Here is a 13932-nt window from a genome sequence, read left to right on the forward strand (position 1 = left end):
ATTTCTTGTTTTGTTTATTCTATCATCTCTCTCTCTAGAAAGCGAGAGAATCTTCTTTTCTCTCAAAAACCTAAGCAGCCTGGAAGAGAGAGAGAGATTAGAGAGAGTAAAGATGTTCTGTAATATAACGAAACAAAACAAATACCTCAATAAGGTCTCGCTATGTCCCGATGCATAGAGGAGATAACGATCCACAAATATTCACTCTTTTTTTCATTTTAAGTGTTTAAAGTTAAATTCCTTTTTTATTTATTTTGTTTTCATCTTAAGGTACTTCTTCTTCATCACAGACACATAACCCATTCAGACATCTTTACAGCTTTCTTTTCTTTCTCATCTGTTCCTTTTATTTCAGACAAACAAACTGCAACCGACTTCAGTTTATAAAAAGGGAATCTTAAAACCCACTTGAGTTAAGGAATCTCCGAAGAATCTCTCTCTACCTTGTGAGTTTCTTTGTTTTCACCATTAGAAAGATCTTTCTGATTTATCATCTAAAAGCTTTAAAGGTTTGATCTTTCATTGTGGGTTTTAATCAGTGTATCTATTAAGCTATAAAGATACTGAGTTTCTCTTAGTTTGACCAGTTTGAAGAAATCAAATAAAAAGTTGAGTTTTTTTTTTATTTTTATAACTTTGGATTCCTTATTATGTCATCATGAATTATATTTATCTATGGATCTTGCTCTCGACCTTCTTTGTTTGTTTGTGAAACTTAATTGAAAATCAATACTTTGTTTTTTTTTCAGATGGTGCTCCATTGATATTTAGAGATTAGCTAAAAACCAATAAAACCAATGGAAGATAGTTTTCTTCAAACTCAAAACGCAGTTATGGACACTGAGTTCATGGATGGGTTGCTACTAGATGGTTGTTGGTTAGAGACAACAGACGGATCTGAGTTTCTCAACTTGCCTCCCTCAACCCCTTTTGATCCATCTTCCTTCATGTGGTCTCCACCAACTCAAGACACATCTGCTATCTGCACATCAGGTGTAGTATCTCAAACCTACGGTCAAGATTGTGCAGATGAGTTTCAGTGGAACAAACGGTGGTGGATAGGACCAGGAGGAGGTGGTGGTTCTTCAGTCACCGAGAGATTAGTCCAAGCAGTTGAACACATTAAAGACTACACAACAGAGAGAGGCTCACTTATACAGCTATGGGTTCCTGTCAACAGAGGCGGTAAGAGAGTTCTAACCACAAAGGAACAGCCTTTCAGCCACGACCCGATGTGTCAAAGACTTGCAAACTATAGAGAGATCTCTGTGAACTATCACTTCTCTGCTGAGCAAGATGACTCCAAGGCCTTGGCTGGTTTGCCTGGGAGGGTTTTCTTGGGGAAGCTCCCTGAGTGGACTCCTGATGTTAGGTTCTTCAAGAGCGAGGAGTATCCGAGGGTCCAGCACGCTCAGGACTGTGATGTACGTGGGACGCTGGCGATACCGGTGTTTGAGCAAGGGAGTAAGATTTGTTTGGGTGTTATTGAGGTTGTGATGACTACTGAGATGGTTAAACTAAAACCTGAGCTTGAAAGCATCTGCAGAGCGCTTCAGGTTTGTGTCATCCTCTAAAAGCTTTTCTGCTTTTGGTATTGAAATGGTTTCTCTGAGAGGGAAGAATGTGTGTTTTTGTCACAGGCAGTTGATCTTAGGAGCACTGAACTTCCCGTTCCGCCTTCTCTAAAGGTAAGCAAAGAAACTACACGAGTTCTTTAGTTTCTGATTTTTCGGTGCTTCGATGTTTAGGATCCGTTCGGTTGTTTAAGAAATTTGGTTCGGTTTTTGTTCGGTTATTTTGGTTTTCGGTTCAGTTTGGGTAACAAACTTGGAAACCGACTAATATCCAAGGTAATTTCAGATCCTATTCGGTTCCATTTTTTCGGTTAATTCATGTTAAAAAGTAGAGAATTTGTACTCCCTACACACAACTTCCTCTCTATTTGCACTCCATATCGTATTTCCCTTCAATTTTCTTCTCCCATCATTACCATTTTCCCCCAATTCAATGGTATCCCACTCTTTTCAGTATATTGAGCTAATTTGCTCAAAGTAAGGAAATTCAGTTTTTTTCATTAAATATCAGAATTTTTGTTTTTTTTTTGGGATAAAATTTGGATAATTCGGATAATTTTAAGTTTTTTGGGTATTCAGTTTGTGAATAACATTTTAAAATTATTTGATTATTTTTAAAACTAAATTTAGTTATTTATAAATATATAAACTATATTGGGTACATGTTTTGTTCTCAGTTCAGTATTGATTTTTTTTGGTTCGGGATATATGTGCTCAGGCCTAGGTAAAGGTATTAACTGCAGTGTTTGTTCTTTTACTTCAGGGATGTGACTTATCCTACAAAGCTGCATTACCTGAAATCAGAAACCTCTTGAGATGTGCTTGTGAGACGCACAAACTCCCTCTAGCTCAGACATGGGTCTCCTGTCTCCAACAAAACAAAAGCGGCTGCCGTCACAACGACGAGAACTACATCCACTGCGTGTCAACAATTGACGACGCTTGCTACCTCGGTGATCCAACAGTCCGTGAGTTCCAAGAAGCTTGCTCTGAGCATCACCTCCTGAAAGGCCAAGGAGTAGCAGGACAAGCCTTCTTGACCAACGGTCCTTGCTTCTCACCTGATGTCTCTAACTACAAGAAGTCCGAGTACCCTCTCTCTCACCACGCTAATATGTTCGGTCTGCACGGCGCCGTTGCGATACGCCTGCGCTGCATCCACACTGGGGATGCTGATTTTGTCTTGGAGTTCTTTTTGCCTAAGGATTGTGATAATATGGAGGAGCAGAGGAGAATGTTGAACGCTCTTTCGACCATTATGGCTCATGTGCCTAGGAGCTTGAGGACTGTTACGGATAAGGAGCTGGAAGAAGAGAGCGAAGTGGTGGAAAGGGAGGAGGTAGTGACGCCTAAAATAGAGAACACGTCGGAGCTACATCATAGTAATCCTCAGAATCTTGGATTGGTGTTTGATGGAGGAGACAAGCTGCCAAATGATGGGTTTGGTTTGAAAAGAGGTTATGACTACACCAGAGAGTCTAACATCAATGAGAGCAACACTTTCACCAGTGGTGGTTTTAATAGTATGGCTGAGAAGAAGCGTACAAAGGCAGATAAAACCATCACTTTGGATGTTCTTAGACAGTACTTCGCAGGGAGTCTTAAAGATGCAGCCAAGAGTATCGGTGGTAAGCAGCATTTTGTTATATTGTTTTTTTTATTCAGTTTTTGTCTGAATGTCCTAAAGATTGATCTCTTTTTTATTTTCAGTTTGTCCAACGACGTTGAAGAGGATATGCAGGCAACATGGTATACAAAGATGGCCATCAAGAAAGATCAAGAAAGTGGGACATTCTCTTCAGAAGATCCAACGAGTGATTGATTCTGTTGAAGGTGTTTCGGGTCCTCTTCCTATAGGCTCCTTCTACGCTAACTTCCCCAACTTAGCCTCACAGGAGCCATCACAACAACCTAAGACCTCACCTCCTCCGCCACCATTGCAGCTTTCGAAGTCACCTGTTTCTCAATACAGTCACAGTTCAAGCTCTAGCCAGTGCTGCTCCAGCGAAACACAACTAAACAGCAGCGCAACAGCTCATCCATCTCAAGGTGATACTTTCAAGAAGGTGAGCAGCGAAGTCGATCTTCAAAGCTCAGTTTTGACTCTCTCTAGCTTAGAAAACATCCCTCAAGGTCAAGGCACGCACTTGCTGTCGTCATCATCTCAAGATGATGACTCTCTGAGGATTAAAGTTAGCTACGGAGAGGAGAACATCAGGTTCAGGATGAAGAACTCACGCAGGCTAAGTGATCTACAGTGGGAGATTGGGAAGAGGTTTAGCATAGAGGATATGAGCAGGTATGATCTTAAGTACTTAGACGAAGACAATGAATGGGTTTTGTTGACTTGTGATGAAGATGTGGAAGAGTGTGTAGATGTTTGCAGAACCACACCGAGTCATACCATTAAGCTTCTGCTTCATGCTTCTTCTCATCATTTCCCTGAACGGTCTTCACCTACAGGTTACACTCTATGGCAATGACTATAAATCAGAGAATGAAAGAAAGAAAGAAGAGTTTATAGGACATGGCACAAAAGCTTTATAACTTTGTGTTGTGTTATAAATGTTCATAAATTTTTAATGCTGTGCTTCTTTTTTTTGTTATGAAAGGATTATTAGTAGATGCTTTGTGTTTTGTTTTATAAAACGCAGCAGAGAGAAGAACATGTAATGATGTAAAGATCCTTTCTTACTAAGATACTGAAGATGTTCTTTTTGGTTCTTCTGTAATTTCTTTGTTAAATGTAGATATATATTAAATAACTCAATTGTTTCTATAACTGTCGTGTTCTATATACACAAATAAGTGTAAGAAACTATTAAAAAAAATAACATTTACCAAAATATATGAATTCTTGTTTTGTGGTAAAGAAAAAAAAAACATTTTTACAGTACGTGAAATTCTTAAAGATCTCAAGACTTTTGAGTTTCTACGAGTACGGTTGTGGCGTTCTTGTGACCTCAGGTGACGTGAAGGAGACGTTTCTAACTTCATGAGACTCACTGTGTGCGGCTAAGTACTCGAGTGCAACAACTATGTCACCTATAAACGGTCGACAATGAGCTTCTTCGTTCAGACACATTGCAATTATGGCAATAGCATAGTTTAAACAACGTCTTGGGTATCTGCCTCGTAGAGAGGGATCCACTAAATGTCCAAACTTCTTCTGATCCTTTAGGTATGGACGTGACTGCAGCAGACACATTAAAAACAAAATATTAGGTTAAACAAGAGTAGAAGTTTCCGGGTTAACAACTTAGTTACTAACTTACCCAAGAAACAAGATTCTGCTCGCCTTGCGTTTGACTCGGATCAATAGCTTTCCTTCCGGTAAGCAGCTCAAGAAGGGCAACACCGAAGCAGTAGATATCAGATTTAACTGTTAGTTTCCCGCTCATTGCGTACTCGGGAGCACAGTAACCATAAGTTCCCATGACTCGTGTGGATACATGAGTTCTATCTCCTACAGGACCGAGTTTAGCCAATCCAAAATCCGACAGCTTGGGGATGAAGTCTTTGTCTAACAATATGTTTGCTGATTTCAAGTCGCGGTAAATCACTGGCGGGTCTGCTGTGCAGTGAAGATACTCTATTCCCCTAGCTGCACCAACCGCGATTTTTATTCTTGTGTTCCAGCCTAATGGCTCTTGATTTGAGTCAAGATCTGTAAATCAAAACATAAGAGTAAAAAAGAAAAGATTGAAAATGAAATATTTATTAGTAAGATGGAGGAGGGTTCAAGTAAATTAAGTAACCAAAGAGGTGATCTTCTAAGCTTCCCATTGTCATGTACTCATAGACAAGAAGTCTCTGATCACCAGAAGTACAGTAACCGATGAGTGTAACGAGGTTCGGGTGGTGGAGTAAGCTAAGCATAAGAACTTCAACTATGAATTCTCGGTTCCCTTGAACCCCATCTGGATTCAATTGCTTAATAGCCACCACCTGGTTGAGGAAGATAGCGTTACATCAAATATTTTATGAAAAAAAAAGAGATTTATTTTTAAAGGGGTTGAGGATCTGACTTGTCCTGAGTCTAGACGTCCCTTGTAAACTCTTCCAAAGCCTCCTTCACCGAGCAGATTGACTTCACGGAAGTTTCTTGTTGCAGAAGCTAACTCTTTAAACGTGAAACTCTTAGCTCCACCACCAGTTTTCGGACTATTCACCTTTCCGTTTACTGTTCCAGATTCCGACAAGATTTTTTTAACTCAAAAATGTAATGAATAAACAAAACACAGTTCATACATTTTTGTATCACTTCCAAAAATGTACAAAGTCCAATAAGGTGGTGACGTTTTTTCTTTTCTTTTTTGTAACATGGTGGTAACATTAATAATCACAGTACTAACCTAAAATACCAGAAATCGACTCTGTTCCTGTTGTATCACTTCCAAGAACTGTAATCACAAACAAACAAAAAGAACAAAACATTCAGACAGAACAGTAAAAGTGTGTTTGGATTGGAATTGAAAAGGAACCTGATGAGTCGGTTGTTGGGCAACGAGAGTTGCGTCGAGAGGCATCAATGTCGACTCGTATGTCCTTGGTTCGAGGATTCAAACAAGAGAAGCAAGTCATCTCTTTTTTTTCTTTCTAACAATGGGTCTGGTTTGAGGAAGAGAGAAGAGATTATAGAAATGGAGCTGATACGGCTCCAGAAATACCACCAGACACAACAAATGAAGACAAATAAGCCTAGAATTTGAAGAGATTGATAGAACTATATAAGGATCATATGAAACAAGAAAGAGAGAAAAAGTCTTTTTAAAAAGAACAGAATGTACACAGGAAACGGGAGAGAAAATCACGGAAATGTTACAACAGTTTTTAGTTTTGTGTTCTTCTTCATTCATTCTTCTGTGTTACTATTAAACTTTTTTTTTTCTTTTTTGTTGTTGGAACTACTAATATTTAAGTGGTAGAAGACGCCGAGTTTCGTTTTGTTCTTTACCAAGTAGGACCCTCCTTTTTAAATAATTGAATATTTTTTTCTCATTTTATCATCTTCCAAAATATCAAAATTAATTTCATCCAAAATTTTATAATCTCTTCTCGTCATCATCCTCAACCCTCATGACCTGTCTCTCTTTTCTTTGGCATTTAAATTGTCAGGACTCAGGTCCATCTTTGTGTACTAATTTGCCAATTGTATTTTGTTTTGATGTATGAGTATTTTCAACCTTTGCCAAAATTTTATTGCAGATTATTTTGTTTAATTACATTAATTTCAAATTTTTATTGCAATTTTTTTTTTTGCTCAATGCTGTTTACAATTAAAATTAAACTGAAAATAAGTACAATTTGCATTAATTTTAAAATGGTAATTTTGTTTAACAAGAAAAATATTAAAATGACACTTAAAAAAAAAAAGGAGGAATGGAATAATACTAATGTTTCTACTTTCTAATAAGACTATGGAGCGATTCAAATTCGGATAGAATACCCTCGGATTGACCCGTCACTTTAAATGGAAAAACAGTACAGTGTGTGGGGGAGAACCCACGAGGCCGACAGTGGATGTTCGATTGTGATCTCAACAAATGGACGGTCCGTATTAAACTGATTGATATTACGTTGCTATTACATCCTCTTCAAGTCCCACTGATTTTCTTTTATTTAGATAGTGGTCACACTGTCCTCATCTCTCATATCCCGCATTGACTTTAGTTACCCGTTTTAGAAATATGTCACTAATTTTCTTTAGTTAGCTAACGGCTACTTTATCATCAATAAATAAATTTGTCAATTTCACCAATCTATTTCTTTTTCTCCGTCATATGTTTGCTCTTTTTTTTCTATCTTCAAGCAATATGTTTTGTAACTTTTTCAAGCTAATATGTTTTGTAACTTTTTCAAGCTGTTCATTCTTCTTCCTCTTATTTTTCATATTTGTTGACGTTAATTTTGATCTTCTAAAAATTCACGCATCTAATATCTAAAGCATGTTAATGGCACTAAAATTGATATAAACATAGGAAATTAACAACAACAAAAAAAAACGATCTAGTGCATTTACTTTCGGAACTCTTTTTTGTCACAATACTTTTGGAACTCTTATTTATATATTAAGCCGTTAGGAAAAAAACTTATTATATATTCCCATGAACAGAAAATAACACACACCCACTTTTCTCACCAATTTTTTTTGCATGGCTTAAGTAACTTTATTGTATAACACATATAACTCTACAATTGACAAAGAGTTTAAAAAAAAAAACCTAAAGCGGCAGTTTAAAGCTTCTCCTGATGTCCGGTGTCTCTAGCCGGCGTTGAAGGTATCTCCCTCCCCCTATCTTGTTTTCTATTTGCCCCCTCGACGCTTTCCTACTTCCCGACAAGATGTGTGATGTCTCGGAGTTAACCTCCGGAGGCATACCGGAGTTTCATATGGCGGAAGTGTGTTCGCCGGTCCAACTCTTGAGATGCGTGTGCTGAAACCTTCTAACTCCATAAAGGATCGTCTATGGTTCGGTTGGAGGTCCGCTTCATCATCACCATGATCCAGTTCTCGGAGGTGGAATGTGTCAAGCCTTGTGCTCTCCTGCTTGGTCTACGAGAGTGGTTATCAAGGTTTGGTGATGAACATGTTTAGTTGCAAAGCATTCGCAGTACTGACTTATTGACAGATCTGGTAGCTTTGCTTCTTTTTCTTTGTTGCAGGGTCTAGCTAGCCGTAGATGGAGCCATTGCCTCAACCCGACTTTCACAGTTTCAAAACCTCTGTCCCCAGCTTCTGGTCCTTCCATGTGGAATTTGCGCTTTACGAGCGATGATGCGACTGGCTGTGTTTAATAAATCGATTATTAGAACCAGTTCGCTATGGGCTTTGTTGAAATTCTCATTGTAGGTGTATTGGTGGTCAAGGTTATGTTTTGTTATATGTCTTTTAGTGGTAGAATTAGGTGGCCTAAGAGATATTCATTCCGTGTAGAGGGATGAAGTTGTTTTCGGTGGTGAAAAATACAATGTCGTTTTAATTGAGTAGTTTAGGATTTTTCTAAGTGTTCCTAGGTGATACTAAATCTCGGCATTGTATGTGAGGTTATAATCTTGATTACCACGAATTGGTTAACGAAAGTTGATGTTTGAGCAAAAAGACAAAAAAAAATAACTCTACAACTACAACTAGTAATGCTATTACCATTGAATAATTAACTCTGTAACAACTGTACTAGCATCTAAACTATACTAAAAGGGAGATATACTCCATTCTCAGCATGTCCACGTCGTTCATAAAATCAGCCAATCATAGAATTTTAAAATGCCACCTCACGTCTGCTTTAATCGACACAAGAAAAATATTGGATCATTGGTGTGAGCAAATAATAATTCTTCATGGCCCATTTCAGGCCTACCTCTCTCAGACCTAATATTCAACTAAACAAAAAGTCACTCTTTCACCTTCCACTACTTCATATATCCATTTTTGATCTTTGGAATTCTGAAACAGTCCGATGAGAACCACTTCTCAGATTTCCAAAACTCACTATATAATATCCACAGCCTTCTTCCACTTCCTTCGTATTCCAACTTAATTCCACACTCCAGCGACAAAGAGGCAGACTCTTACTCTTCTCCTTCCTCACTGCAACTTTATTAATCTCCTTGCTTTAGCCTTTTACCTCTCAAGTCATTTTACCATTTCTTCTAACCATCGGCTCTCACCTGATTTCCTTAGCTAATTAATTTATTACGTTTACAGCAGCTCACCCTTGGAGAGCAACCGATGGAGAGTGTGAAGAGGGAGACATCAAAAAAATGTAAACGAGTTTTAAGAGAGCAAAAAAGCGACGGAGTAAGCGATGGGGCTTTTGTTTCTTGGTTTTGTGTTCTGGTCAGAGAAGCACATAAAAGAAAGCCAACATCGTTCTTTTTTTAGTGTAAAGCCAACACCACTCAACTCTGGTACTTAGTCCGATGGGATCTCCGCCGCATTCTCAATCATCCATGGGCCGCTACTCACGAGAATCCTCCTCAACCCGATTCTCCGGGTCTTTGAAACCCGGGTCTCGGAAAGTCAACGACGGCTCGAAGCGGAAAGGACACGGCGGAGAGAAGCAGTGGAAAGAGTGTGCGATGATCGAAGAAGAAGGGTTGTTAGATGACGGCGAGAGAGATCGTGGCATGCCTCGTGGGTACTATGTCTTGGCCTTCATCGTTGGGTTCTTCATACTCTTTGGTCTCTTCTCTTTGATTCTGTACGGAGCTGATAAACCTCAGAAACCGAAGATAACTGTCAAGGTTTAGTGTTCCGATCTGAACTCTTAGATTTTAAATCTGATTCAAGAATCCAATTCTCAGATCTGGACTTTGCAGAGTATAACATTCGAGACGCTCAAGATCCAAGCTGGTCAAGATGCTGGTGGTGTAGGAACAGACATGATCACCATGAACGCGACTCTGAGTGTTTCGATTTAGGCAAACATCGTTCTTATTCAGGTCATTCTTCCTCTTACATATCTGCTGTAGTGTTTCGATTTTAATTGTCATACCTGCCTTAAGTATTGACATATCTGATGCTCTACCTGTGGACTCTGGAGTAAAGTCCTGTTATGTAGTGATCTATGATGTTCTCCCTTGATTATTGCATATTAAAAAAAATGATTACCATACAATATGAATGCAAGTATCTCCAATCATTTTTTTTACATACATGAATACAGGAACATATATTACTTCTGTCAAGCACCAAGAGAGGACTACTTTCAGCGAGCCAAGCCTTACAAAGATCATCCTACCACTGCAAGGTATCCTCTTTTTCATATTGGTGCACCTTTGATACTTAGATTGTGGTTTTTTGTACTTTCATCAACACGGGAGATGTCATCTGGAGATGTTTCCGTTATATAGTTGTGCTTGAATGGTTGGATATGGGTTACTAACACATGATGCAGAAGCTGGCAAAGGATCTGAGTGTAGTGATGCCGGTTAGCTTTTTTTGAGTAGGCAAATTAACGCACTTACAACTCTATTGACATTATTGACTCTGATGGAACTAACCTCGGGATTTATAGGAAGTCGCATACCCCTGATGGACCAGGTGAATCAAGTTTGGGGTTAGAAACCCCTCGACTTTCTTTTGATGATATATTTTCTATTCTTTAGGTTAAGAGAAATATTTTTTCAATCATGGTGACACTGGCTTTAAAGTAGTTTCTGAGTAGAAGAATCTCCGAATTAAACATTTTCTTACTTTATCATTGCTATTTGGTTAACATGTATAAACGAAATTTTCTTGCTTAGCTTTTTCGTGTGATTTATAAGTAGACAAAATCATAACTGAAGTATTGGTGCAATGTTTTATTCAGCTATATGTTGGGATCAATGGTTTCCCGAGGCAGCTATACTGTTTTATCCCACTGCCATTGGCTCTGAACCTCAAGACCAGGGATTGGATTCGGGGTGATCATTGGAGGAGTCTTTCCTGCTAGAGCTAATGTAGTGAGCTTTTAGGTCTCATCACTGTCCATTTTCAAAGTCTATCTTGACACGATGTGCATCTGCCGTTGAACTGAACAGTCCTTTTTTCAACAACAAATCGATTTTTCTGCAATGATCAACAATGGAACCGACGGAGCAATCGGTTTCAAGAATTTATGAGCGAAATATATTTTGCATGCACATGTCGATTATGTTTACAACGTGATGGACTTTGCAATTGGGCAACGTCTTTAGGTTTTCAGAGAACAGACACATGTGATTATAAATTCAAATTAGTATGTTTTCGTAGTTGGCATTTTCTGTGATTACTACATCGTCCAAATTTCTTATAGATTTCTTTTTGTAAACCTGAAATATACAAATACTAAGATATATATTCTTTTGTCTTTAGCACTTAATTATTGAGAAAGAATAACTAATAATAAATTCTATTTCAAATTTTAATTTTAACTTTTTAAATAAATATTGTTTAGTCATTTCATCTTTTCATTGGATTTCGAAATAAATTACATTGTGAAACAAAATAAAAATCTTCATATCTATTTAATACACTAAAACAGAGAAAATATATAATAATCATAAATTATGACTTTCTGTTAAATACAAAACAAAAGTTAATACTTTAATATATAAATTAACTGTATAAGCTATTCAAATAAAAATCTAGATACAAATTATAAAATCAAATATAAATAATAGTTTATCAGCTGTTAATATGAATTGAATCATCTATATAATATCTGAAGATATCAAAATTAATATTTTATAAACATTACTGAAAATATATATTTAATTTTAAATATATAAAGATAAAGTAAGAAGTAGCATCCTTATTTTAATTATGAAGAGAAAAAATTTAACAAGAGCTTCAATAGATAAATGGTTTTAATTTGCACATTTTCATCAATTAGGTTGTAAATATTGCATATCATATTCTAACTACAACAATTTTATAACAAAATAAAATAAGACTCTAACATATACTTTTTTTATTTCATTTTAATTACCGTTCTAAATTCACGCCAATTAAAAAAAGATAAAATGTTCGATTTTGCCCTTATTTAACAATTAGAATTCTATTGCTTTAATTTTTTTCTTAATTTATGTAGAGGTAAAGAAACAAATTAATGACATAAATTTCACTGAAACCCTAAAACGACATTTATTTTGTAAAATAATAAATTGTTATACAATATTAAGTCACTTAATATGAAAGGGAGGGAGTATGAAATACGTTCTCACCAACTTTATTATATAAATTTATAGTAAGATTACATAAAACCTACTATATTATTTTATTGGGATGAGATCTCATATCATGTGATTGCTTTGTTTGCTTTCCGAATTATTTGTTTCCAACTAACATAATCTTATGCCTATTGACTATTGTAATTGTTATTATATTTTCATGTACAACTTATGATATTAATAGCTCCTAAGCAAAACTATTAGTTTAATGATAGAATTTTTTAAGTAGTTACTTTCCACTAATAATTATATATATGTTAAAATACTAAATGTAGGCAATCAAATCTAAGTCCGGTCTGTTTCCAATATCAGTTTTAAATTGGAAGCTAAACTCAAAAACTCTACACTATAAAAGACAATACACCAATAAAAACAATAAATTCAAGTAGATTAAAAACATAACCCAAAGTATAAATAATAAGAGATTAAAATCACATAATGTGAGAATAAATGTTATTGATTATAAAGTAGGCTAACAAAACAAACATAAATACCAAAAATAAAATAAATCACACAAATAAATACCGTATAGCAAAAATTATTTGTATGAAATTTGTTATTTGAACTTAGAAACACTGAGTTTATTAAATTAGATTTATTTATTATAACTGTAAGAAATTATGTTTTAACCGTAAGAAATATATTATAAAACATATAAACAAATGACAAATAAAAAACAAAAACCTGATATAAAGTATACCAAACAAAAATTAGATGCTACAAAATGTTTTACTAAAATTCTAAGTAGGGCAATATCCTTTTTAGATGTTAGTCTTTATTGAAATATATTTCATATATATATATATATATATATATATATATATATAAGCTGATTAACTTTAGAAAGAAATTGATTACATTGTTTTTTCAGACAAGAAATATTTTCTAAGGAATTATATTTGGTTTGAACTAATAAATTCTTAACATAAGAAAGAAAATAGGGGCCAAAAACATAAAAATAAAAATAAACGTTACACAGAAATTTAAAAATATTTAGCAAACAGATACTTTATCAAAAAACTATTATGTAACATTTTAGTAATTTTTCCAGATATACTTAAACATATATAATCAATTACTAATCATTAAAATTATAACTATTTATTTTTTTCATGGATGAAAATATTGTAAAGCATGAACAACAAAATCAAACAATATAATAATGTTTTAAAAAATCATAACAGAAAATCTCAAGTTATCATGATCTGTTTTATTATTTATAATGTTTTACATAGATTTAATGTAATATAATGTGAAATATTTTAAAATATCAATTTTTAAAAGAAAATGTATAGAACACAATCCGCGCGTAGCGCGGATAAAAAATCTAGTTTTACTAATTAAGCTAACATTTCAAATCCGTTAAACGATCGGGAATGAGTATTAAGTAATTTTCGGTTTTGATGCGAGATGAGATCCACCATTACTACACTTAAAAAAACGTTGGATTGGTAAAGACTAAACAAAATAATAATTAATTTGTGTCTTTGACTAATTTGCAAGATCTACTACCAAATCTTGAAAAGAAAATCATCAAATCTTCTTAACGAAAAGTACCTCTTCTGTTTTATTTATAACTAGGTTAAGATCTGCGCCTTGCGTGGAATAAATGTTATATATAAATTATTTTTAAGTATTGTATATTATTTACATATTATGAAAT

At 35.4% G+C, this 13932-nt stretch overlaps 3 protein-coding genes across 5 annotated transcripts; 2 read left to right on the forward strand and 1 right to left on the reverse strand.

Moving 5' to 3' along the window:
* LOC111198596 (protein NLP4) lies at nt 1–4298 on the forward strand. 3 transcript variants are annotated; one of them, XM_048782532.1, is made up of 6 exons: nt 1–446; nt 540–609; nt 750–1556; nt 1641–1688; nt 2338–3202; nt 3285–4298. In XM_048782532.1, the coding sequence occupies exons 3-6, from the start codon at nt 798–800 to the stop codon at nt 4055–4057; spliced, it is 2445 nt and encodes an 814-aa protein (XP_048638489.1). In that variant the 5' UTR covers nt 1–446; nt 540–609; nt 750–797; the 3' UTR covers nt 4058–4298. The 3 variants fall into 3 exon arrangements, with proteins under 3 accessions (XP_048638489.1, XP_022543047.1, XP_022543048.1); XM_022687326.2 differs by lacking the exon at nt 540–609 and having other exon boundaries at nt 1–270; nt 356–446; XM_022687327.2 differs by lacking the exon at nt 540–609.
* Nucleotides 4299–4383: 85 nt separating this feature from the next.
* Nucleotides 4384–6626, reverse strand: LOC106421346 (probable serine/threonine-protein kinase PBL21). The gene is made up of 6 exons (XM_022687328.2): nt 6059–6626; nt 5930–5977; nt 5603–5757; nt 5333–5522; nt 4850–5241; nt 4384–4767 (listed from the first exon to the last, which is right to left on the reverse strand). Exons 1-6 carry the CDS (start codon nt 6156–6158, stop codon nt 4507–4509), a joined length of 1146 nt encoding a protein of 381 aa, XP_022543049.1. The 5' UTR covers nt 6159–6626; the 3' UTR covers nt 4384–4506.
* Nucleotides 6627–9464: 2838 nt separating this feature from the next.
* LOC111198984 lies at nt 9465–11419 on the forward strand (the record flags this gene model as incomplete). Its single annotated transcript, XM_022688373.2, has 4 exons — nt 9465–9821; nt 9897–10019; nt 10244–10620; nt 10889–11419. Coding segments are annotated over 2 exons (459 nt in total), but the record flags the coding sequence as incomplete, so codon positions are not given.
* Between the last annotated feature and the right edge of the window lie 2513 nt (nt 11420–13932).

Source organism: Brassica napus, chromosome A6 (genome assembly GCF_020379485.1).
Source record: "Brassica napus cultivar Da-Ae chromosome A6, Da-Ae, whole genome shotgun sequence".
Classification (NCBI taxonomy): Eukaryota; Viridiplantae; Streptophyta; class Magnoliopsida; order Brassicales; family Brassicaceae; genus Brassica; species Brassica napus.

Bases quoted from the DNA above. Each gene is read 5' to 3' on its own strand.
- LOC106421346 (XM_022687328.2), bottom strand. From the start codon at position 6,158: ATGACTTGCTTCTCTTGTTTGAATCCTCGAACCAAGGACATACGAGTC. The intron at 5,978-6,058 runs GTTCCTTTTCAA...TTGTGATTACAG, and splicing joins CCCAACAACCGACTCATCAG to TTCTTGGAAGTGATACAACA. The intron at 5,758-5,929 runs GTTAGTACTGTG...AATCTGGAACAG, and splicing joins GTCGATTTCTGGTATTTTAG to TAAACGGAAAGGTGAATAGT.
- LOC111198596 (XM_048782532.1), top strand. From the start codon at position 798: ATGGAAGATAGTTTTCTTCAAACTCAAAACGCAGTTATGGACACTGAG. The intron at 1,557-1,640 runs GTTTGTGTCATC...TTTTTGTCACAG, and splicing joins GCATCTGCAGAGCGCTTCAG to GCAGTTGATCTTAGGAGCAC. The intron at 1,689-2,337 runs GTAAGCAAAGAA...CTTTTACTTCAG, and splicing joins CCGTTCCGCCTTCTCTAAAG to GGATGTGACTTATCCTACAA.